Source organism: Dermacentor albipictus, chromosome 2 (assembly GCF_038994185.2).
Source record: "Dermacentor albipictus isolate Rhodes 1998 colony chromosome 2, USDA_Dalb.pri_finalv2, whole genome shotgun sequence".
Classification (NCBI taxonomy): Eukaryota; Metazoa; Arthropoda; class Arachnida; order Ixodida; family Ixodidae; genus Dermacentor; species Dermacentor albipictus.
In genome coordinates this window covers 135,874,015-135,897,704 of record NC_091822.1, presented here as the reverse complement: position 1 = coordinate 135,897,704, position 23,690 = coordinate 135,874,015, and the positions used below count along the sequence as shown (strand labels likewise).

At 43.0% G+C, this 23,690-nt stretch overlaps 1 protein-coding gene across 1 annotated transcript; it reads left to right on the top strand.

Moving 5' to 3' along the window:
• Window positions 1-2,305: 2,305 nt before the first annotated feature.
• Window positions 2,306-11,844, top strand: Snap29 (Synaptosomal-associated protein 29kDa). The gene is made up of 4 exons (XM_065451947.1): window positions 2,306-2,626; window positions 3,362-3,463; window positions 4,431-4,755; window positions 9,969-11,844. The coding sequence occupies exons 1-4, from the start codon at window positions 2,351-2,353 to the stop codon at window positions 10,133-10,135; spliced, it is 870 nt and encodes a 289-aa protein (XP_065308019.1). The 5' UTR covers window positions 2,306-2,350; the 3' UTR covers window positions 10,136-11,844.
• Window positions 11,845-23,690: the final 11,846 nt, after the last annotated feature.

The window sequence follows — 23,690 nt, the reverse complement described above, 5'->3', positions numbered from 1 at the left end:
AAAAATAACAGCATATTATGATTTATCTTTCAGTTCTTGTAACATGCAACGTACAAGGAATTCACTAATGGATGGTATGCCGAAGAACTGGCCATTATTTCTGCGTGATGCTGTGCAAGCATGTGGCGTTACCTTACAAGAGGCACCCAGGAAGTAAGTTACAATTTACTTTTAAATGAAGCATGTACATCAGAAAAAATATATTTATATTGTTAGTTAGAGTGGTTCGCAGAGTGTTTTTCCAGATGTGTACTATCCTTTATTTCTTAACTCATTGCAGCACAGTGTTCTGTTTCGTATACTGGTGTAAGGCTATTGTGCCCCCTGTAGCTGAAACCAGGATGTAATTTTTGCCTGAACTGCAGCATCACTGACAAAATTTTTCTTTGCTAGAAACTATTTCAATTTGGTGGAGACCCAGCAGGGCGAAGTTTTGTCAATAATGACGTGTTTCACGCAAAGATGTTCTTGTTTAGGTCAATGAGTGAACATTGGAATTATATCAGCTTACAATACAGATCTTGTTTGATTTGCAAAATAATTCTGACAGGTGGCATTCGATTGATTAATCTAATTAAAAAGCAGAAATTGACCAATGAGGCTGTACTACAGTATTCCCATGGTTCACATCTGGAAAAACTACCTCTGCATCACTCTATCTGACAATATAAACTTTTTTTTTCTGATGTCCATGCCTCGTTTAAAATAAATTGTAACTGTGGGCAAACGTCGTGTTACTGTAAGAGCTGCCGCAAAAATTTAAGGGAATGTCTAATAAAAGTCTTCAGTTGTTCTTGTCAAGCTGTCTATTAGCCAACTTTTAGCGTAACGTTAGCAGGGCTAACTGAAGTACTTCTAGACGTCCATGGCTACAAAATGTCTTGATCAAGACAGCTACTAGGCTTTTGAATTAGCCGTTGAAGACATCTTTTAGACATCAAATAGCTGCTTGCGTGTTTCGTGGGATACGCCATCGCCGCCCTTTGCTACTGTCGGTGAGTAAAACGGCGCCCGACAGACGGCCGTATCGAGCCCAGACAGATCAGTGGATTTACCGCTGCAGCTGCTTTTTGGTCAAGTGGCGTCGACCGTTCGCGCATCCCGCGGCATCACTTGGAAGTTGAATTCTCTGCTGCAGTGCGGCCCTACGCGATAACGAAACTACTGAAACGCGAAAGCGTGGGCGGCGCAGAGTCGAGCGAAAACGAAACCTTAGACCGCCCGCGTCGTTGTCAAGGATAATGTCAATGAGTTCTTTTTTTTTTCTAAAAATGAAATAGAACTGGACAAGCAGCGTTTTTTTTTCGTCTTATATTGCAATACAAGCATGTTTTTTGCAACAAGTAGTTGAGTACTAGCGACAAAATTTAACTGAGGAGTGCTTTCGTCATCAGACAACTACTTGAATGTCCCGCGAGAGTCACTAATCATGTCCTGCATTTACCTAAATTTCTCGATCATTAAGGCTCTGTTCGCGGTACTATTGATGCCTTAGCGATTTTGGAGCACTAATCTATCAACTTAGCTTGACTTAATATTTGCCTTTAGTGTCCCTTTAACTTTGCGTGGTCTACTCTTGAAGTGAACTGAATGAGTTGTAAGACAACAGGCACATACAGAAGACGCCCGGAAACATCAATCGTTTGTCAGAAACATTTCCCGCCGTTTAAGCTTAAAGTTCACGAAAAGTGTTTGTGCTGCTGTCAAAGCGCCTGTTCAAGCGCCAGAAACGCATATAATTTAGCTACGCATTCTATGTCACCGTTGAAGGAGGAGCCATTCGGGCTCCGAAACGTCGTGGTGTTGAAATAAATTTTGATTGCAGTTTTCCTTCCTTTAATTCAGTTCTGGAGTTCAGTAGGCCGTTGTGTAAACTGCAGCGATCGCCAGAATGGATATAAGGAGCCCTCCATGTAACGAGCTATGACACTTCAATTTCCTGGGCAGCGAAACCGAAACTGATTCGTAGAAATTGACTTGTGTAAATTGTTAAGGAAGCCTTGACGTTCATATTATTATTCTTATAAGGGGAAGCGGACTGGTTAAAAGGGTTGGGTTTCTATCGAACGTTGAAAAAAAAAAAGAAAGACAAGCCACTATCGTGTGCAGTCTACGATATTGTGCTGCAAAGTTCAGCCGTGCTGAACATTACCAGGGTCCGTCAATAGTTTACGCTGGTTTCGCAAACCAACCTACTGCCATAGCTGCTACTGCGCTGAGCGTCTAAAAGTTGGTTATATTAAACTGTATGGTCTAAAGGACTTTGCAAGCGAGCGAGTCAGAAACATCGATGAGGCTCAATGTGCACTGGCCACACTGGGAAAGGTCACGTGCTAGTCAAAATTAAAAGATGGCGAGCGCTGGACGAGGAAAGACAGCTGCGAATCCGTTTTTAGATGACGAAATTGAAGATGTGGACGACTTCACTTTCCTCAACAGCGCCCGCAAGAGCAGTTCGCCGTACTCACTTGGCAATGAACAAAATCTCCGCAATCAGCAGTGGGAGCAGCAGCGCGAACAGCTACTGCTCGAACGTCAGCAACTGGAGAACAGTATCCTGCAAAGCTCTAATTCGGCCGTGCGCGTGCTGTACGACACGGAACAAGTTGGCATAGCCACTGCCGAGGTGAGCCTCCTGTCTCCCTTACCACCCGTTCTGTATGCCCGTAAAACGGTTGCTGCGTGTGCCGTTGCATTTTGTTGTATGAGTAGTCAGCTGTTTCGTTCCTGCATGTGTAAACATTGCTTCTTCATCCACCCTTGCTGCCAGTTTATTTGTCCGATGCGAAGTACACCACGTTATAAATGCACACTAACGAAATAGCTAATTTACAGACGTTTCATGCTTTCTGATTTCCGTGCACTGCAGTTTTCATACTTCCCAAACGCAGATACGCTTGTGCGTGATGCGAACATCACGCGCGAGCGTTAAATAAGTATTCGCGTTTTTAAATCTTTCGATGGTCTGCAATGCAAATTGGCTCCCGGAAATACGCAGAAGAAGAGAATATGAGAAGAGAATATGAGAATCCTCGAAAGCTTGGTAGAAGTGCTGTGACACCGTCATTTCTTCCAACGGGAACGACCGCGCTGTCACTCACTAAATCCCAAATCTAGCTCATGTTGGCGCATTCGCATAGTCTTTCAGTGAAACGTCTGAGCTTCACTTATAATTCCTCTTCTAAGAAAGCCAGTTACCCAAACTACGCCTCTTAGCGCACAGCGGGATACGAACGCCCTTCAGTACGGGTGTCATGTAACACGGCTTGTGTCGCAACGCCCTGTCGCGCACACGGGTGCGATGTGTCACCTCTAACGGCTTTGTCGCTTTTCCATTTCTGTCTTATTCACCCTTTGACAGGAATTGGCGCACCAAGGTGAACAGCTTAGAAATGTCGACCGTAAACTGGACACCATCAACACGAACCTCAAAGTCAGCCAGAAGCATCTGAATTCCATGAAGGTAAGCAGAACTTGTCACTCGTAACCTAATATCGCGTATTCAACGGCCCCGTGAAGTAAGCCTTGTTAAGACAAATATGTGCTGTTTCTGTGGTTTTATCCCATGAAAACATTGTGGGGATACAGGAGGTTGATAATGTGCATGTGATGTTTGAAGGCGGTATCAGCGAAAGGAAGTTTTCTTGCACGGCCGTGCGTCATGCAATCGGGACGTTTACTACATTGTTTGTACATGCACACGTGTGTTGTGTTGTATCACGTCATATCAAACTGCATGTTTAAGCTGCAAAACGACAAAAAAATTTTTTTTGCAGCGGCAATTTTATGTGTAGTAGCAGGCTCTGCATGCAACTGTGCACTGACTGATGAGAAAGTTTCTCTTCTGTTATAGTGCTGAAAAGAAAATCCTGCTGTGTCAGTATAGCAGGTTTAACGGAGGCCTTTGGTATGATGAGCGCATTATGACCACGGTAACTCGACACGGTGTTGCGATAGCATGCTACGGCACAGCACTGTGTTGTCATTTTTACCTTCCTTTTGGCCGTGTCTTGTGTTGCGCTGTTACGAACCTTACAATGAAACCTAACGAACTGGCCCAACTTCGTGTCTTATATTGAAACCTAGTTTTTTTATCCTGGTGCATTCCACCTCAGCCTATACAGTGGAGTTAGGTCTGTGAAGACAAACATCACTTAATAAAGGAACCTACCACCAAAAAAATTTTTATTTCTATTTCTTTATAAGCCACACCTGGTCTTGTGACATTTTCAAAAGAAAAAAGTGCAGCCGTTACACAAGTCTACACAATATGTCTCACTGTGTGAGTAACTTTGTAATGATGACTTCCAAGCATAATACTCGGTGTAATAATCAGCCTGCCACAAAAGCTTGTGTGTCAGTATAAGTATTTTTCTCCAGGATACAAGGGTGGCATTATTCTCACCGTCTTATCTTCGTGTCACGTGCAGAGCATTTTTGGAAGCATCAAGAGCTACTTTCGTGGTGGCAGCAGCGCTGATGCCTCCAGAAATGTGGGTGCAACTGCTGGATTTGGAGTCGATGAAGAAGAAGAGCGCCCTGCAACCGAGCTCGAGAAGACGTTGAACAAGGTGAAACAGGACAGCAGCACATCGAGGCCGTCCACGCATCCAGCTTTCCGGGTTCGAGGCCTGGACACCTCTGGATTCGGGGCTGGCTTTGAGGATGAAAAGGGGGACTTCGCTGCACGACCCCAGCAGGCACCTTACAAGAGTCGCACAGCTGAAGTTGAGCAGAAGCTGGACTCGAACCTCGGTATGAAGCAAAATTTTCTATGTTGTTGCGCATGTGCAAAGCGAGCTATTGCTAGTTTATTCTCTTGCCCCAAGAACAGGGGTAGTAAAATTAGGTAGGCGAGAGGAGGGTATGTGATAGCCAAAGATGCCGTCATGACGCAAAGCAGCTCACTGCAATGGCCTGCAGCGCTTTGGTGTCCTATCTGTTTTTGTACTTTCATTCCGAAAATGTCAGTCTGATGCCACGATACCAGGAGATGCACTTGGTGAGATAAGATGTGATGCACAGTAGTGAATAGTGAAAAAAAAAAAAAAAATCAAATGAGGTGTGATGCATCACATGGGCAGTACTTATGGCATTAATTGTCAGCCCTGGTTCAGGATCAGAGCCGAGAGAAGGGAAAGATTGACTACATATACAGTCAAGCCCACTTATAACGTTACTGGTTTTAACAATATTCAATTCAATTTTTATTTCCAGAAATACAAAGTGTTCTGGTGGATACCATAGGCTAAAAGCTGTTGGAAAACAGCTTGACTAGGCCGATGGTCCATTACAAGGCATACATGGTGGTTGCATCAAAATTGTAACATTGTTAGACACTCAGAATAAATAAATTACATAAATGCACAATAGCAAGACCGAAAATAATATAAAGACTAAGAGAAAAAAAACATAATTAATACATAATTGATACATCAGAAAAAATGGAAGTATGTGTGTAAGGGTTAATAATAAGACTAATACAAGTCGCTCTGTTATAGAGAGTAGATAGTACAGACTAAAAAGAAAAAGAAACACCCATTCGATACACCAGAAGATAGAATTACATGTGTATGGGTTACAATATCAGTAACGCGTACAGTTGCCTCTGAAAGAACGATAAACAATCACTGATCACATGTTTACAAAATGCATTCGCAGTTCCTTCGATATATCTATTATAACAATGAGAAGCTGCTGCACCATCAACTTTTGTATGTTTTGCATGGTGAAATAACCCGCTTACTACAATGCCCCGATGCCGCATTATTGGTTATAACGATGAAGTCTGGCTGCGTGGTCTCCGAGCCAAAAGGTAGCGAAATGCACCTGGATACCTTGCACTTGCACAGGGAGTACCTTGGAGAAGGATGTCGGCAAGGCTAACGGACATAGGGTTTGCTCGTGCAATGCAGTGCGACGCACGTGGCGAGACGCTTGTGGCGATCTTGCCTCAGTGTTTCTTCTGGATTTCTCAAGCTGACAGGCTGCCGCAACAACTTCCTCGCATATATTAAAGGGCCCCTTTTGGACCCAGCAAAGCGCTGCCTCGGTGGTGCTCGCATATCGCTTGTCAACCGTAACCCCTCTTTGCAGTTATAGCAGTTCCATTTAACGCCGACAGCCGCAGCTTGTTACACGTGATCAGAGCACCCAGGAAGCAGTTAAATGAGTGAGCACAATCAGCAGCTGAATGGAGGAAGCTGTGGGAAGGGGCACTAGACCCCCCCCCCCCCCCCCCCGCCATTATGGTTTGCAGAGAACAGCTCTACCATCCCGCTTTTGATTTTTTCATGAAACCTGGTTTTAATAATTCTCGGTTAGAACAATGGAATTTTTGTGGCATTTGAATATTGCTATAAGTGGGTTTGACTGTATCTCAATAACAGATGTCCTATGACGACCCCTCCAAGGTAATAAGGGCCTTTAGACCAGCAATAAAAGGGTAATTCATCAATTTTATTTAATAAGCACTAAGCTTATTTTAATTAAAGGAGTTATGACACGGTCCTCCAACTATTCTCAATTTATCATTGTAGCCAAGAGTAGAGGGGCCAATATGATTCTACACATGAAAGAACTGGGCTCCTGGCGCATGTATTAACTCAATCTCAATTTGAAAATTTTTGCGTCCTAGCCCCTCTCATCAACAGTGACTGCTACTTTTGCATGCATTGTGTGATGTCTCAAAGTTTGAGGCCACCGCTGTGTCATCTGCTCTGAAACAGTTCGAAGCTGCATTGGGCATCCTGCTCCGTACACTTTGGCACCCACCAGTGCAGCAAAGGGGTCGCATTTGATTTCTGCCCTTAATTCTTTCACATGCTCAATGAAAGCAGCACATACTTGAGAATGCCTGCACAAGCTACTATCTCAGGCTATCACTGACGCATGGCGACTGTGATGTAATTCTGGCTTGTGATATCACTTTTGGCACTCGCAGTACACAAAAGCGCGGTCTTTGAGATTGGCCTTCGTTATTCTGAGGGAACCGTTGCTGGAAGTGCTGTTTCATTTTTAGTGTTGCCAGTCTGGTATAGGGTTAAACTACGATGTATAAAAAAATTTCTACCTCACCGAATGCACTCAAATTTTGCAAATTTGCTGTGGGATGTGCACACTTTCACATGCAATGCAAAATTCAAGAGCAGGCATATTTGGGAAGTTGATTTATGTTCATATTTGTCATAAAGGACAGCACTAATAGAGACGAGGATGAAGTAATCACATTAGGTTCACGACAAGCGCTGTCTCTCTACTAGAAGTTTATTCGTGAAAAAACATATAAACACTGGACATCTTGACATTATTTTCATTTTAATAAAGGGAAAATCGGACATCCACCCATTTGTAGCAGTTGCTACAAAGGAAACCTATACGGGTTCCTCGAAAGGAAAGCCTCGCAGTTGAAGAAAAATTCGTACTGGTCCGGGGCTCCGCACACTGTCAAGATGGTCAGTGTTCCTATACTTGTATTCCCACAAATAAACTTGTATTAAGAGTCAGCACTCATGTGTGAACATACCTTGATTTCTTCATCCTTGTCTTTGCCAGCGCTTTTTTCTTTTGCCAAGCATAGTTCAAGTTCGAAAATGTAGTTTTGTGGCCCCTTTAACCAGTGTTAAAATGTCTCCCGAGTCTAATGTTTGCTGAGCTGAAGGTACAAATAGTAAAGAACGAAATCCTTATAACACTTAAGCCCTATGCCCTTTCTTAATACAGTCTACGCTCGTTACAACGGACCCGCATACAACAGTCTTTTGGATATAATAGACCATATTTCAGCCTTAGTTTGTCCTACCTATTTTATTAATGCAACGAAGTTCACATTTAACGGACCGCTCCACAACGGACTATCGGCTACAGCGAACAAAATTAGCGGCAATTTTTGTCAGAATCGGGCGAATAAAGTGGACTTTTGCCATGTTGACACGGGCTGGCAACTGACTAGCGAGGGTCAGCCGTCGATTGCGGCTCAACATCTTGCACGCGAGGGAGGGAGGAAAGCTGGGCGAAAGTGCGTCATCTTTCGCGTGTGAGGCATGGGGGTAGGCGAAGGAAGGAGGGGGTGTTCTACTCCGGTGACTGTTGTTAACAGTGCAGCCGTGCAGGCACCGTATTTTGAAAGCGTTCTGCAATGTGGACAAGATGCACCCCCATGTGGGCGCCACATATTGAAGGCGATCTGTGATGGGAACAAAATGCGCCCATTGCCGACAGCTTCCTATGTGCTGTGCTTTTGACGTTTAGTTGAAGTGAGAGAGAGCATAAAGGTCCATTCGCTCACTGCTGCTGCCCCGCTTGCGTGAATTTGCTATCGCAATCAATGCTTCATCTTTCAGGCTAAACTGTGACTTTTTTTTTTTTACTCTGGACATTCGTCACTCACTCTTTGTAATAAAGTTGTTAGGCATCGCAATGAAAGTTTCAAGTTTCGGAAGTGAGGCCTTTCTGATATTACGGACTTCAGATAAAACGGACGTTTTTTGTCGGATTATCAAGGTCCATCGTTACGAGAGTCGACTGTATATCTGTTATCATAATCAAATTACCTAGTATAGTACATCCAAACTAGACAGACGTTTTAAGGAAGATCGAAACAAAATCATCAGTAGTAGTTGAACAAGGTATGTCGCTTCAAGCCAGCGTTTGATTATAGTTGTTGTCTTTCGTCTGAGCAACAACTGCTTTCCTTAGCAGCATTTTTATGTACACTTAACTCACTCTACCCCACCCTCATAGTGGAGGAGGATGTGAATAGGAAGGAGTGCGGTGTTGCCATAGCTAACATTTAAAAGAAAGAAAGAAGGCAAAAAAAACAAGGCAGTAATAAGACAGATCGGAAATGACACGGGGAGGGACAAAAAGAAGTTTGCAGTTATGATAGAAAGTTTCTCTCATACATCAAATGTCCCTTTGCCCCTCCCCCTTCTTTTATGATTTTTAATTTTTAAGATCGCCACACCGTTCCGAATTATTCTTTTCCCCCTATGATGGTGGGGGACGAGGATTTATGCGTACATAAATACGCTGCTAAGGAAAGTAGCTCTTGCCCTGAAGAAGATTAGTCCCATTGTGGAAACATTGGCTTGAAGTGACATTCCTTGTTCAATTGCTGCTTATCCTACATAGTACATGGTAATTTTAGATGAGCACACCTTTCAGGATGCACGCTGTGCCAGTATCAAGAAGGAGGTCTAGCATCTTCCAAAAGAACTTCTTCTTGGGCATGTTGGTGTTTCTCTCTGTTCTTTTTACTGCTCCCTTGCTTCATGCTCCATACTTTGCATCAAGAACAACATGCATATTAAGTCTGGCATCTGTTTCTAGCTGTTCTTCACATGTGAAATATCTATAGCAAGCTCTGAGCAGGTGCCTAAATTTTTTCATCTGCAGGTGAAATTGCATTTTTCAGATGAGTTCTGCATGAAGTTCTGTACATTCTTAGCAGCACTACACATTATGTGGACTATTTCAGCTCAGTATTGCACCAGAGTGCCCTTACAACCAATGTAATTTGCTGAAGTTAACAACATATTCTCCAGAACACAAATCATAATGTTGTCATTTGAGATTTACTATTTTTTTCATATTATGGCTTATTACTGAAGGCTGCGATATCGGTGCACACTAATAGATTGCTAGCAGTTTACGATACATGACTGCGAAAAGCCCTCCAGTTCAAGCGATCACCAGCAATGCCCACCAGTCTGGGACATTTGTTGCAAATTGAAAACCCCCTGCCCATGCATTTCCGAGGACAATGGAGCCTGGATATTGTACACAAGGGAACACACAGATTGAACTCTATCGCAGCCTTACAGAAATGCCAGTTCTGGTGTTTTGCTCAGAAAACTATGCTTGTTTTGCTCGTATGCACTCAAAAAGTTAAAGAAGGGTAGCAAAAAGAGCAGTTATGTCTTCAGGACCATGAAGTAGCTGGTAAAAGTGTGTGCCCTTGTTTTCAGAGGAACTGGGCAGCGGTTTGGGAAGACTGAAGTTTCTGGCGCAAGGCCTTGGCAAGGAGCTTGATGACCAGAACGAGCTGCTTGATAACCTGACCGAGAAGACGGATCTGGCCGAAGGAACCGTTGTGCACCAGAACAGTCAGATCAGGCGAATCCTCAAGAAGTGAACGGCGCCACCACAGCAAACAATAGCCAAGTCTGTCCGTGACAAGGTTGACAAACCGGTGTGAAAGGCTTACAAGAACAGTGTGGAAGAAACGTCACAAGATTGTGTTGCACCGATGGAGTTTGTGGAGCTTAGAAGTGAATACTCTAGGAAACTACGTTCAGTTGTTCCAGAATTTTGTATTTAATCGCCACTTTGCTGCGAAACACAGGACTTGAATTAAAACAGTTCACAGTCAAACAATACTGCAACACTGTAAATATTGCAATAGATGTTTGTCTCCAAGTGGTCAAGGCTGCATTGGCTGAAGTATGCAAAATTTTAAGAATGTCTCAGTGCAAGCCAGAAGTGTTAGCATTTGCATTATTTCGTGTCATCTAAATGCTACAATCAGTGTTAAAAAGGTGTAACATTTTGTTGTTGAATATGAAATTATTTTAAAGTAACTATTGGTTAGCGTTATTCTCTTGTTAGCATTTAGAGAATGTGATAACATAATTGAAGTCAGCATTATCTTAGATGACATTATTTAACTAGACCAATTACTGGTTCTAAGAGCACTAGGAAACTTTGTTTTAGGATGGGGTCTCTGCTGCATAGGGAGCTACTTGGTGTACTAGCATTTGCCATATGTTTGGACTCTACTGTTGGTGGCGGCAATCCTTGATTTCTTGGTACTCTTAGTGGCACCAGCTGAGATAAATTACTAATAAAATCTTGTTGTTGTGGTGATATTTGGTTGTGCTCTTACAAAGAGAACACAACTGTCTAGTCAGAGAGGCAATGGCAGCCAAGCTGGAATTTATTAGTGCAGTTCATACGAACATCAAGCACTTCGCTTTGTACACAGGCTTGAACATTTCTTTCTTTGGAAGTTTCTGGAGCCATAATCGTCAAGTGTCTTTGACGGTGTCTTCTGTACAATGGCGTAGAAGGAAGAAAAAAAAAAGGTCAGGATGGTAAATACCTTATTGAGACAAAGGAGACAAATCAGAGGCCAGCGAAGAACAGAGGTTGCTTGTAAGTTGTTGGCAATTATTACATAGCAAAACAATCTGTAAGCAAGAAAGCCCATCTTCAATGTTTCCATGTGTTTCAAGCATGAGGCAGTCTGCCACGGATGGTATTTGTCAATCTGAGTGATATTATTAGAAGTAGTGTCTGTAATAGACAATGCTTTCTGTTATTTCTGATGGTGGAGTGTCTTATCAGGGCTCTGTACGCTTGGATATGACCATAGTTGGTCTGGTTTATGCATGCACATAAAAAGGCTTTGTATCCCCGTTTGCAGTACTGCAAAATTTGCAGTCTCAATAAATCGGTGTTATAGGAATGACACCCATACTTTGTACAGTCCACTGTGTAGCTGTTCATCACATTTGAATTTGGAACTGTGGTCTGAGCTTTCTGTCTTCAGTGATTTGTTCGTTTAATATATTTAGGAAGCTTGTTCTTCAGAAATTACTGCAAGAAATATGTGATGTGGTTTTATATATGTAGGTTATAAGCACACACCCATACATGTTTTGCTTACAGGACATACAACGAGCACCTCTTTGCTGCATGAAAAACTGTTTAAGTACGATGTTTATGTACTGTCCATTCAATACAGCAAAGGTGCGAGTCATGCAGATGCTTTTCATTTACACCACATTCCACTATCAGTGAATTGTGCTCTTACGCAATAAAATGCTGGTTGCCTATTCTGTATATTCCATCTTGAGACAAAATTTTTTTCTCTTGGTGGAAGTAACTTGAGCAGCTTTTTCTTGCCAACCTCACTGGAGTTTGGTGTGGTTGGCTCACTGGGTGCCTCAGCAGATAGGTTCAGTGAGGGCTTTAAAACGTACTGTCGCTCAATAAAAAAAATGGCTGTGGCTTAGCTAAGGGTAAGCCCAGGATGCGAAGCATACTAGCCTTTATTTTAGTTGTTGAACCACTGTTTAGCCTGGTGAACTGCTGTTGCTTGGCTATATTTGGTTCGGCTAGACGAAGAAACAACTCATGCGTTACTCTGCTTCGCCTTCAAGAGTGGAACGCGACAGCGTTCCCGTCGACCCGCCAAGGGGTGTAAGACAATGGCCTACTGCGCAGCGACTACGCGCCCCGCATTGGACGCGGTGAGCGTCGAGCAACGCAGCGTTCGGTGCGGCAACGAAATGTGCGCCTGAGCAAGCGACGCACGCCTGAGCCTTAGAAACAGCTTTTTTCTAAGGCAACCAACACCGCATTCACTAGAGGCGCTTTTGTACCGCTTTGAAGCGTCGTACTCGTGGCTCAGTGGTAGCGTCTCCGTCTCGCACTCCGGAGACCCTGGTTCAATTCCCACCCAGCCCATCTTGCAAGAGTTGAGCCAAAGCCACCTAGAAAATCAGCCTCTGTAGCACGCCGCAACCTTCGCTTCTCATTCCAACGAGCAGCTCTGTCTCCAGGAGGCATCTCACCTCGTGAGTGTCTAGCAGAGGCAAGCGCAGCTGCTTATATACCGCCGCGACGGCGCGAGTTGGGGCCCCGTTTCTCCTCTGTCGTGACGTCACGGTGTCACGTGGTATTGAAGGCGACACCGCCGCGCCTGAGGAGCTGGGTTGAGCTCTCGTAATATGCTTCGCATAAAAAAAAAAAATGCATGCCCAAAGTGGAACCAATCCTCAGTGCAGCAGCTGTATGCTCCGCACATTAGGCCACAGCACAAGAGAATAGAAACCTTGCCACTGCTTTTCTCGTGCATAACAATGCCTTGAGACACTTGGTGGATGCGTTGCATCGCCTAGCAACGATTGTATCTTGCAAAGGTGCACACGTGGGAAGGTCTGGTCTAAAGGAAAGATAAAGGGTTGCCAGTTCGAAGTGCTGCAAAGGCCCAATCCACTACCGTATTGTGTGCCCATGCAGGTTGTTCTGCACAGGAACACATCTACAGTGGCTCACACATTATGCTGTGCGTAAATGTATGTTCAGCTCTTGGCTATCACTGCATTTTGCATCGTAAGTTCACGTTAAAATCATACGATTCTTGTATTTTTTGAGTCATGAAAATTTGTCCTTGCATTAAATCCATGCACGCACGGTGCACTTGTCTCTTTTAAGTGCATGGCTAAATCACATCTGTTATCCTGGTCATTTATCATTTAAAGGGGTTGTGAAACTATCTTTTAATTCATCATACAATGACATCACTATTAAATTGCTTCGCCTACAATTCTTCTGCCACAAACATTTTCTCCATTAAAGTACAACTGAAGTTAGATGTAATTATAAGACCAATAAGGGAAGTCTTCTTTCATTTCCACTAATGCGCTGGAAGCCACACAGGGGAGACAGCAAGAGGGCACAAAAGATGAATGTCCCACTTGCCTCACCCAAAGGTATCTACGATATTTGTTTTATCTCCGAGGCCAAACGCAGCAGAAGCAAGAATGCACAACTGTCGTATGTAGCGCAAAGATGAAATGGTTTTATAGTGCAGCTTTTAGGTGGCCGCTCCTGCGTTGACCATCGGCGAGCCTTGTCGGTGTAACCGAGTGAACGCGGAGCACAGCGGGGAATGAAAGAAGGAAATAGTAAGGAGGAAAGCAGAGGAGGAGGAGGCTACAGTGAAAGCCTGTGGCAGAAAGCGAAGGAGGACTGTACGGGAAAAGGGTAAGGAGAAAAGCAGAAGACTGCGATAGCAAATAGAGTGCGAGGAGGAAAGTAGAGGAAGCCACCTTGAAGCACCACCAGATGACTTTCATGTCTGCGCATTCGCAGCATCAGCTGTCCAGGGCAAAGAAGAAGAACCAGAAAGCTCGCCTTCAGGCACAGCGATTGCTGCAAGCGCTTCCCAGTAAAGATTACAGTTGAACAGGCTGCAGTTGCCAGGAAACAGCAACTCTGTGGCCAGTCAATATACAGTGCCGCACATCGTGGCTCTGCATTCGGTGTGGTGATTGGTGCTGCGCCTCAATATATCGCGAAATGAAACGCTATAGAGCTACACTCAAATTTCGCATTAGGGCATTGTCGGTGAACTTTTTCCGTTGCTTTCAGATCGCAAATATATATTGTTCATTTATTTAACTCAAATGAACAATGATTGTATTAAAAGTCGGCCATTAGCTGTTGTGGGCCCAGCTGCTTGCAATGACTCTGCATGACCACATTGTGGAAGCGAGATCAAGAGATTTTTCAATGCTTTTAACATGAGATTGTAAATTCCTAGCAGCATGCAGTACAATATTATTTAGCACAAATGTTCGCAGGCGCCTCTTTAACAGCTTGGCAACATTTTCTTGCCACATTGAAAAAGTGTTTCGGGTCCCTTTAACTCCTTAATTGCCGATGATGAGATGAGCATCACAATGAGAATCCTCTGGTCATAATGACGAGTTAATTGGTTGTGAATTTTTGGCAACTTGTGCAATAAATTGCCGAAAGATTTGCAAAAACTTTTTGAATAAAAATAGCACAAAATATGCAGGTCTAGAAAAAATTCTGCACTTCTAAATATCTTTTCCTGAATTTATTACCATTCAAGGGGTTAGAATGTAGTTTCAAGCTTCTATTCAAAAGCATACGAATGCACAACAACGTTTATCTTCAAAAACAATCTCACAAAAAGATTCACCGGCGATTATGATACTCCCTAATGCGAAAGTTGAGCACAGATCTATATGTTTTGCGATATATTGGCTAGCGTGGACAATATGTCTCCTGTGGAATGTTGCAGACGAAGCGCCAGCCAAAGGAGTGCAAACGGAACGTCAGCCACGCCCGGTGGCTGACGATTCAGCGTGGCCAATCGCAGGAGGCAAAAGTGAATGCATGTTTCAAACAACGATCTCTGATCGCACCCCTGGAGATCGCGAGAGGCAGCACATAGGTGATGCGTGAGCACGGTTCACAGCAGACACCGCAGACAGACCTCCCAAATTATGCGCACTATTCTGGTGCCACCTCATAGCGATCGTCGTCACACTACACTTTTCTCATGCTTTCGCCATACCCTGCTCCTTGGCTTTCCACCTCATGGTTCTGCTGCATCCTCCTCCTCAGCTTTCCCCCTTGCATCTTTCATCCTTCCCCATGTTCGATCCCTCAGTTACGCCGGCGCTCACCGCAGGGATTGCCGCCTACGAGTTGCACTTAAAACTTATCCATCAGTGCTGTTCTCGTTTGCTGTGAAAGGTCAAGTCACTAAAGTTTGTCACGATTGCTCTAATCCCAGTCACTAGATCTGGCATGAATGTCCCTCAATTCGTTTGATGGTTCCAGAATTATTGCCAGTCTGTTGTACAAGCGAGCTATTAAAGAGAGTCAGACACCAGAGTGTAATTCAAGGTTTATTCGTTAAATAAGTGCCCATCAGACGGTGTGTGACAAAAATAGTCTGACACAAACACACAAGGAGGACAACCTGAGATCCCACAAAACGGGAGGGAAGTGGTGGGGGTGGGCCACTGGCATATCTCTAATAGGCAAAGTACAAGTGGGGCATCGCAAAAGTGACTGATCACTATTGTATATCACACGTCACTCAAGTAAGCTACTGTACACATTCCCATGACAAAACACTTTCAAGTGCTCAAAAGCTTCACCGCAACATGGGATGCAGGTCAGTTGCAAGAGTGGCATAGAGCTAGGCCTGAAACAAAATTTTTATGTATGTAGACAAATGAACAAAAAGCAACACGAAGTCATTGCTAATGGTGTCTTATTTTCAATCAATCCAAATGTAACCTGACCATTAAAGTATGTTAGTTCACAAAGAAAAACTGCTGCCGTATGAACAATGCTAATCTTTTCAAGCTGAAATGTGTGACCTGGACAACTCGGGTAAGAGAAACATTGTTAGTGCAATAGCTGGAATCAAAATTGGAAAAGATCTAAAAACCCAACTTAAGCAGAAGACTACTTCTCAAAGTGCAATCAATCATTTGCAGGATTTGCACTTCACATTGCAGACAATGGGCATAGCGTTGGCGCAACAAATGAAATATATCGAGCTTCTTCACACACAATAAGACACGACACTGGTCAGCAATGTTTTCTCACAACGCTTGTCCCAGTGTTTACAAAAAGAAACTTCTGGTACTTCACTGTGACCTGCCAAAGATAAAACAGGTTGAAGTAATTTTTCAACTGCAAGAATGACAAATTTGGCTAACCATTACTGAAAAAAGAATACTAACTGAATGCTATGGCCGACATTTATACTATCATCATCATCATGCATAAAGAATTGGAACAATGATCTGGTAACACAAAACTTACTCCTAAATTACAAAACCTGCCTGCTTTTAGTAGGACAAGATTTCGAGCTGACAATGAAGGCTTCCAGAGCTCCACAGGTCTGGCAGAGGCGGGGCCATTACAAATATTTAAACATATTAGAAGCCATGGTGGAATCGACATGTATCAATCAAAAAACAAGTTTCTCTTCATCTATGTTTCAGCTTCCATTTCTTGAATCGCTTCCACAAAGATCACCAAATGGTCAGTGACACACCAACCTCACTTTCCCATCTTTCATTTTAGAGAAGATGACACACTTTACAAACAGAAACACGCTGCAGTACAGATTATAATACAGGCAGCATCTATCACACAAAAGTGACAACGCAAACACACAGAAAACCTGGTCATACACACATTCCAGAAAGAAACAAACCCTTGCCAACTGTTTTCCGCAAGTGCACAGAGGAGGTACGCTGAACACGCTGATCTCAACCTACTGACATGCATGGAATGAACACTGCATATGTGGTACGATGAACATAGTATGTGTCCTTGCTTAAACACTGACCATCTATGGACTGAGTTGTAAGTACAGTGTGCCAGAAAGAAGAAAAAAAACAAAGCATGACCCACAAGATGATATACACTCCTGCAGGAGTGCTACACTAGCAATGCTCCAGGATTACACTGCCACGCGCAAGTACCCCAAGGCGGCATGCTGTGAAAAACTGCATGAAAGTGCAATGCACACATTACGGCTAGTAAGCTATGAAGGACTATTTAGTTGCATGGCACACCTTGTACTGGTGCCTTGGCATGCCTGCCTGCACACGAAAGCTAAGTAGAGAGATATGTGCAGGAGCTTCCCGGGGGCTCTTCTTCTCAGCCTAATGCTGCTGCCGTGTTGTAAAAATATGTAGGCACGGCCTTTCTTTACTTTTTCTAATGGTTTAAGACTATCAGTAAGGCTCCAATTGCAGCTAGGGCTAGTGTTGTACAGACACTGCGCTATAGTAGACATGGAGAGCAGTCCACCTTCTGACTTGTCCAAGGAGGCAACTCTTGTAAATTCTACTGAGCAATAGACAGGACTGTGCTCTCATCGTCTCCTACATGATATGGTCATCGCTCCAAAACTAGAAAATCGCACGAGCTCCATCACCGATGTGACTAATCTTACAGGCATGCATAGGTTGGAGCACTGCTCGTATACTCGTATGCTTTGTACTGGGCCTATGCAGTATCACTAGCCTTATCTACTTACGAAATCTCAAATAGCGTAGTACATCTGGGCACAGAGCAAAGAAAAGAAAGGCGCTGAAGTGAAAGCAGTAGAGTTTCTTAGAAATGCGTCTTTGCAGGACTGGACTTGTGCTGCAAACCTGCCTGGATATGGGCGCTAAAAGTGATGCTAAAATGAACGGTCATCGATCTAGATGCCTTGTTGCTTAATGAGTGGCAAGGCAGATCGCTCCGACATGCAGAAACGTGTCAAACTCATGAATGCAGGGCTCCATGTTCCTGCTTTCTAGATATTTCGTTGATGCTTCCATTTCTCAAGTCTGTCCATAAGTGTGCATTCCCGAGTAGCACAGGCATCCATTAAGCCAATGTGGGGTCAGCCAGGTTCAACAGGAGCAGGGTAAGCCTGCATCTCGTTGCTGCCACAGAAATTTGGCAACAACGTGTCTTTTGCTTCCTGTGTAGATTTTCCTTCCTTCTGAGATGGGTATGGTCGTTCCACTTCATTTCGCTTTGTTTCCTTTTCTCGCGGAAGAATGACCGCATATCCGGTGTGTGCTAATCCCTCAAAGTCAGTTTAAACACAGTCTGAGTTAAGTAAAACAAGGGCGGGAATGCTTGGAAGAAAAACTTTAAGCTTATGACTGAGAAGTTATTGAATTCACTTAAACATAAAGAATAAGCCACCAGTGTTCACAACTGTATCTAGGAGCCACTCATTCATCATGAAGCAATAGAGCAATACATGAAATGATTTCTGTGAGGTGATACTCAGCAATGATAAATCCTGCATGACACAAGTGATAAGATGTTTTGGATGTGAACAACAGCCACTCAAGCATAACATACATGCAGGAAAAAGAAAATACAAGCAAGTGTTCCTTCAGTCTTGGATAACACAGTTACATTCCCTGGCCATCTTATGAGTAGCTCTAGTTTTATGGATATGTTACGATGCCTTAGACGGCCACCAAAAAAGATATTCCATGCATAAGCAACCAGGATGCAATCACTCTTGAATATGATGCTTTTTTCTTTCTTGAAACTAAGTATTTTGCCTTGAAATAATGCGATAAAATGGACGTAAGTACCAGAACGTTAACAAAGGTACTTTACAGGCCACACTCAAACGAGTAACACTGCAATCACAAGCACAAGTGCATCGAAATTGGCAGTTTACACGAACAATGCAATCATACTGAGATATGCATGTCTGTTCTGGTAGAAATGAATTTTCTTAAATTACCGTGATAGAGAAGGAAAGAAAGTTTCAACAAAAGCTCTGTAGTAGATCACCTTCAAAGAAAACAATTCAGGAAATATGTAAAGGATAAACAGTAGAGAAATATTTTCAGTCTTCCTTGATTGAAAACACGAAACAGACACAAGAAAATGAAAAAGTTTCCCCTAGAGATTCTTGAGTAAAGCATGCTCTCGACCAATTGCGACAAGTCTACTTGGGAAGGGGTGCGATTCTACATAAATTGAAAACTTACGACCAGTGAGAGAATCGTAATATAAGCACGTATTTTTAACACTCTTTACTTTTTCTCAACATCTGCCACAGGAAAAAAAGAAAAGGCACTGTGAGAAAGTAGCACACTGATTATGCTGCGATTTCTCTGCATACTGTTAGCAGCTAGGGAAAATTTTCAGAGACAGCACTTATAGTCATAGGCTATGCATGCTTCACAATATGCCGAGAGCAGCTGTAACACTCTCAACCACTGATGATAAGGAGATGGGCAAGTTGTGGAGTTTTCATAGGCTTCGATAGGTAGCTTCAGAAACAGCGTACCCAAACTTGCTCTAGATCACTGATCCTGCATTAAAAAAACAACAAAGGAATCGAGCAGAGTTCAGGTTCACCACATGTGTAGTAATGGTGACAAGATTCCTCGAGCACACTAGGCCCATCTGCCCGCCCACTGTTCCTAAAACTAATGTGACTGCAGCGAAATTTGTTTTCAAGAAGCTATGTTCCAGGCAACAAACAGGAAATGAGCAAAAGACTTGAAATCCATGACAGGGCAAGTCGCATGGAACATCAACGAGGCTGATGTAGCTTCAGCAACGCTATATAGACGCAAGACTGCACACAAGGATGAAGTATGCCCTAAAAAACACTACTTATAGAGATTTAGACTACTATGCACTAGAGCTTGAGCAACAAGTTTCCTATTCTATATTTTGTAAAACAAAAAGGGGGTGGGGGGAGTACTGACATCAAAATTTAGGCTTTTCTCCTTTGTGCGCTGAAGGAACGATAATAATATTTCTGCCAGTTACAAAGCTTGCTATGAAGCTCCCAAGCACAGAAAGTATATTTTATGACCAAGTTTTCTTTTGTTCTTTTCCTTCTTCCAAATGCCAGATGCTCAATGTGAATCATAGAGTTCTTGACAGTATGCAAGTAGAAGTGGCCACAACTGCGGCATTGACTGCATGACCTTAAATAGGACTCAAGAGGCAAATGGTAACTCATGCTAAAGTGATTAATACACCAGGATGGTCAGAGTGCCAACTGGACTAAAAACAGGGCTTCTTAAGACAAGAATGCCAGGCCAGATTGGTAATACCATCTGAAATGCAGAATTAGCTCTCCATGATGCTTTTTGTCCTGTTTATGGCAACTTCTAAATGGCATTCAACCAGAGATAACAATAAAAGAAGGAGACACCTAACTCACATTTAAACTTAAACTGAAAGTCCAGTTGAGCGACCCGAGACAAGAACCCAGCTCTTCATATTGCACGGTCTGTGCTATTGGTAATGTGTGACACCGTTTTTGTTTTGCCTTCAAACTCAACACAGGTGTTAGTCAGTGTCACTTAGTAAGATCCCCAACAAGTGAATTAGGTGTTTTGAGTTATTTTCTCAGGTAATCTGCTTTCTCAAAGAGATAGGTCCTCAATCCCAATTTTCTCAATGAGCAAAGTCATCTCCTAGTGCAGAACAAAGGCAGAGATATTTTCAGGGATATGTTCTGTCAATTTAGCATGACTTACAATTTGCCTTCAGGGTACTATTGACGTAACTCAGACATTTCATTTACAACCTTCACTTAACACAAAAAAGAAGAAGAAAAAAATTAAAATGACAGCTTTGTGTATCCCACGGCACGCACCCTTTCTTCAGGGCCCGCATACATTGCAGCCTTTGCACCCTTGAGAATGTCTCCGCCCCCATTTTAAAGTCATGTAAGCTGCCAATACTAATAAGTTCAACAGCATGAGACACTGAAACTGCACCAAAAACAAATGCAATGGTTAAATTAAACATTGCGCATTTATCTAGTCCAATGTCTGCTACAATTGTAATCGGTGGTTACAAATGATGGGTCAAATTATAATTAAAAAGCAGATGTCTGTACTCCCGAAGAAAGAAAAAAAAGCAGTTGTGTGTACACGCACAGCAAGAGTTGCAGCAACTGGCCTACCTAGGATTACAGTTCGCATATCGCATATACGTAGCAATATACAAAGAGAACACACTATGAAATAAATGCCAAGGTAGCACAATAAAAGAGAAGCTCTGCACCTGTGGCTAAATTACTACTATGCATGCATTAGCAAAGTTAATTGAGGAGCAAAACAACGCCTATGGCAAACACACAGATGTCATGGAAGACTTGTTGGGCATGAATAACGCTGACTAGACCGATACATAGCTCTATTTTTTTTTTTTTGCCTTAGAAGACCGATAAAAAATGCAATGTAGTATAAAAAGACATGACACTCTCGTTTGCTTAGACAATTATAGCTGCCTGTTTTCACCATCCTTGGCACAATACCACAAGAAACATTCCCTCCAGTAGTAGACACAATCTCTCTACGTCAATGTCTGGCCTTTACACAATCTCTAGCCCTTAAAATGACCGCAGACTTTTACCAAACTCTATGCAAATGTTAAGCCAAGAAGTTCAACTGAGAAACTATTTGCCTGGCGAAGAGCTTGTACTGTTCTAATGTTCTGTATAAGGAGTCATTTTCTCAGTCATCTGGCTCCAGAGACGTTGCTCTCTGCATCTGCAGGTCAAGCAGCAGAAGCACCCACACTATGTTGTGTGCAGTAGTAATTATCAGTGGTCAGGCGTGTGTAATGCCAAACGAACCTGCACAGCTGTTTACGCGCTCAAAGACCTGCTATATCACGTTGTATTAAGCAGTGCATTCGCAAAGGGGTTACAACAGCCTAAGATGGCGGTTCCTTAAAGGGGCCCTGAACAACTTTTTATCAAAGTGGAGAAAGGCATATGGAGTGAAAATAGGTTATTTCAGAAATACTTTGCTGCAAAAAAACTACTTCAGTGTGCTCAGCAGAAGTGGAGTAGGCAATCAAGCATGGCCTCCGCTGACCTCCTGTTCGTTCTTCAATGTCGTATACTGTGAAGGCTATGGCGGAGCGGGGCGTGCCCACAACGCTCCACCTTCTAAATGTCACTGTGGCGTGTAGTTCAAATTTCATTTTCAACGTTAACGTAGACGCCATGACTTCCCGATTTTGATGCCTATGACGCATCAACCGTAAGCCAAACGCAGTTGTCCTCAGCGAGCCGCAGTGCGCTTAGCCAGTCGACTTGTGGTGGCACCCCGCAGCGGCCGCAGTATCTACACTGCCTAGCTGACCATAGCTACCAATAGTAGCCGCGTATGGGAAGCCGTTTTATTATGAAATAAAGCATCCACAGAAGAGTGAAGAGCAGGCTTTTGTTTGAAAAGAGAGCGTTTGAGAGAAAGGCGACATTGCGCTCCACTTGCGAGCTCCACACGCCGGGTCCGACAGCAAAACTTGGCTGAGATGTTCACAGCAGCGTATGCTACCCGCTGACTAGGTTATTTCATCAAGCCCGAGGGGTGGTTCAGGGGCCCTTTAAAGCTGCAGTAGAAACTGTTTATATCTAGTAGAGAAAAGCATCGTGCCAAGAGTACTTGAGAAGCTTGACTTCAGGCTCAGCCACCAGTTTCCCAGCAATATAAACAGGGGAAATGTAGGAGCGTACTCATTATAAAGCAGCTGATGAAGCAACTGTGGTGAAAATGATCTAAATTACAGAAGCTCCTGAGACTAACTTTGACAAACGCCTCAGAGCTTCTTGATAGGGAGTGATGGACATAGCAATATAATACTTCAATATTTTATAAGAGGATTTACGGCTGTACAGCTGCACAAAAGATGATAAATTTTTGAATTCGGCAACCTACTAAAAAATTCAGAAAGGAAGAAAATTATGCAGTGCCTGGCTTGGCTGACTAAGTGTAGTCATTGGCTTAGTAAACAGGACAATTGAAGAACTTATCTAGGCAATGTTACAAACGAACATAAAGTGTAATTGGACTTTTGTCCATTCCACTTCAAATGCACTCTCAAATCTAGTTTAGAAAACTTGGTGTCTTTTCTCAGTAAGGGAAGATGGAGCTGTAACAGCATGCGTGACTAACTCCTGGAATATAGCAATTTCTATATATTTTGATGGCAGACTTGTGAGTGCAAAGCAAAGTTTTGCTTTTATGGTCACTAGAATGTGATGTTTTCCCTCAAATGCTGAAAACACCAACAAAAGTGATTTGGTGTGGGTTGCCTAAGGACGACATGTTTTCTGTATTTCCCACTTATATGAGGAAAAAAAAAAGAAAAAACATAAAGAAAGAAAGAGAGAAAGAAAATATGCTTTGGGACTAAAGATGGTCTTTTACGCCAAAATGAAAAACATAAAAGGCAGCAGTCCAGTACTCGTCGCCATATTTAATGTGCAGGCAGTCAAAACATCAGTCTGCCACAAGAAACTGCGATAAGCACCTAAAACAGACCCCTAAGGCAACCACAATATTAGCGCACTCCTATGCAGACAGCTGCTAACGTTTCAGCAAAATTTTAAAAAGAAGAAAATCATCACGCTGGCAGAATATTTATCTCAAAAGTGCACCATACTAGCATGCATGTAGTTGAATCATTAAATATCCATGCTCAACTCACAATAATTAGTGTATTTAACCAGTTATAACTGGCTGATGTCCAGCGAGCTCAACATGCTGAGCATGCCCTGTTACTTTTGCATGCACAACTGCCCTGTGATAGAGTGCCTTTGTTAGTAAACCACC

Bases quoted from the DNA above. Each gene is read 5' to 3' on its own strand.
- Snap29 (XM_065451947.1), top strand. From the start codon at position 2,351: ATGGCGAGCGCTGGACGAGGAAAGACAGCTGCGAATCCGTTTTTAGAT. The intron at 2,627-3,361 runs GTGAGCCTCCTG...ACCCTTTGACAG, and splicing joins TTGGCATAGCCACTGCCGAG to GAATTGGCGCACCAAGGTGA. The intron at 3,464-4,430 runs GTAAGCAGAACT...TGTCACGTGCAG, and splicing joins AGCATCTGAATTCCATGAAG to AGCATTTTTGGAAGCATCAA.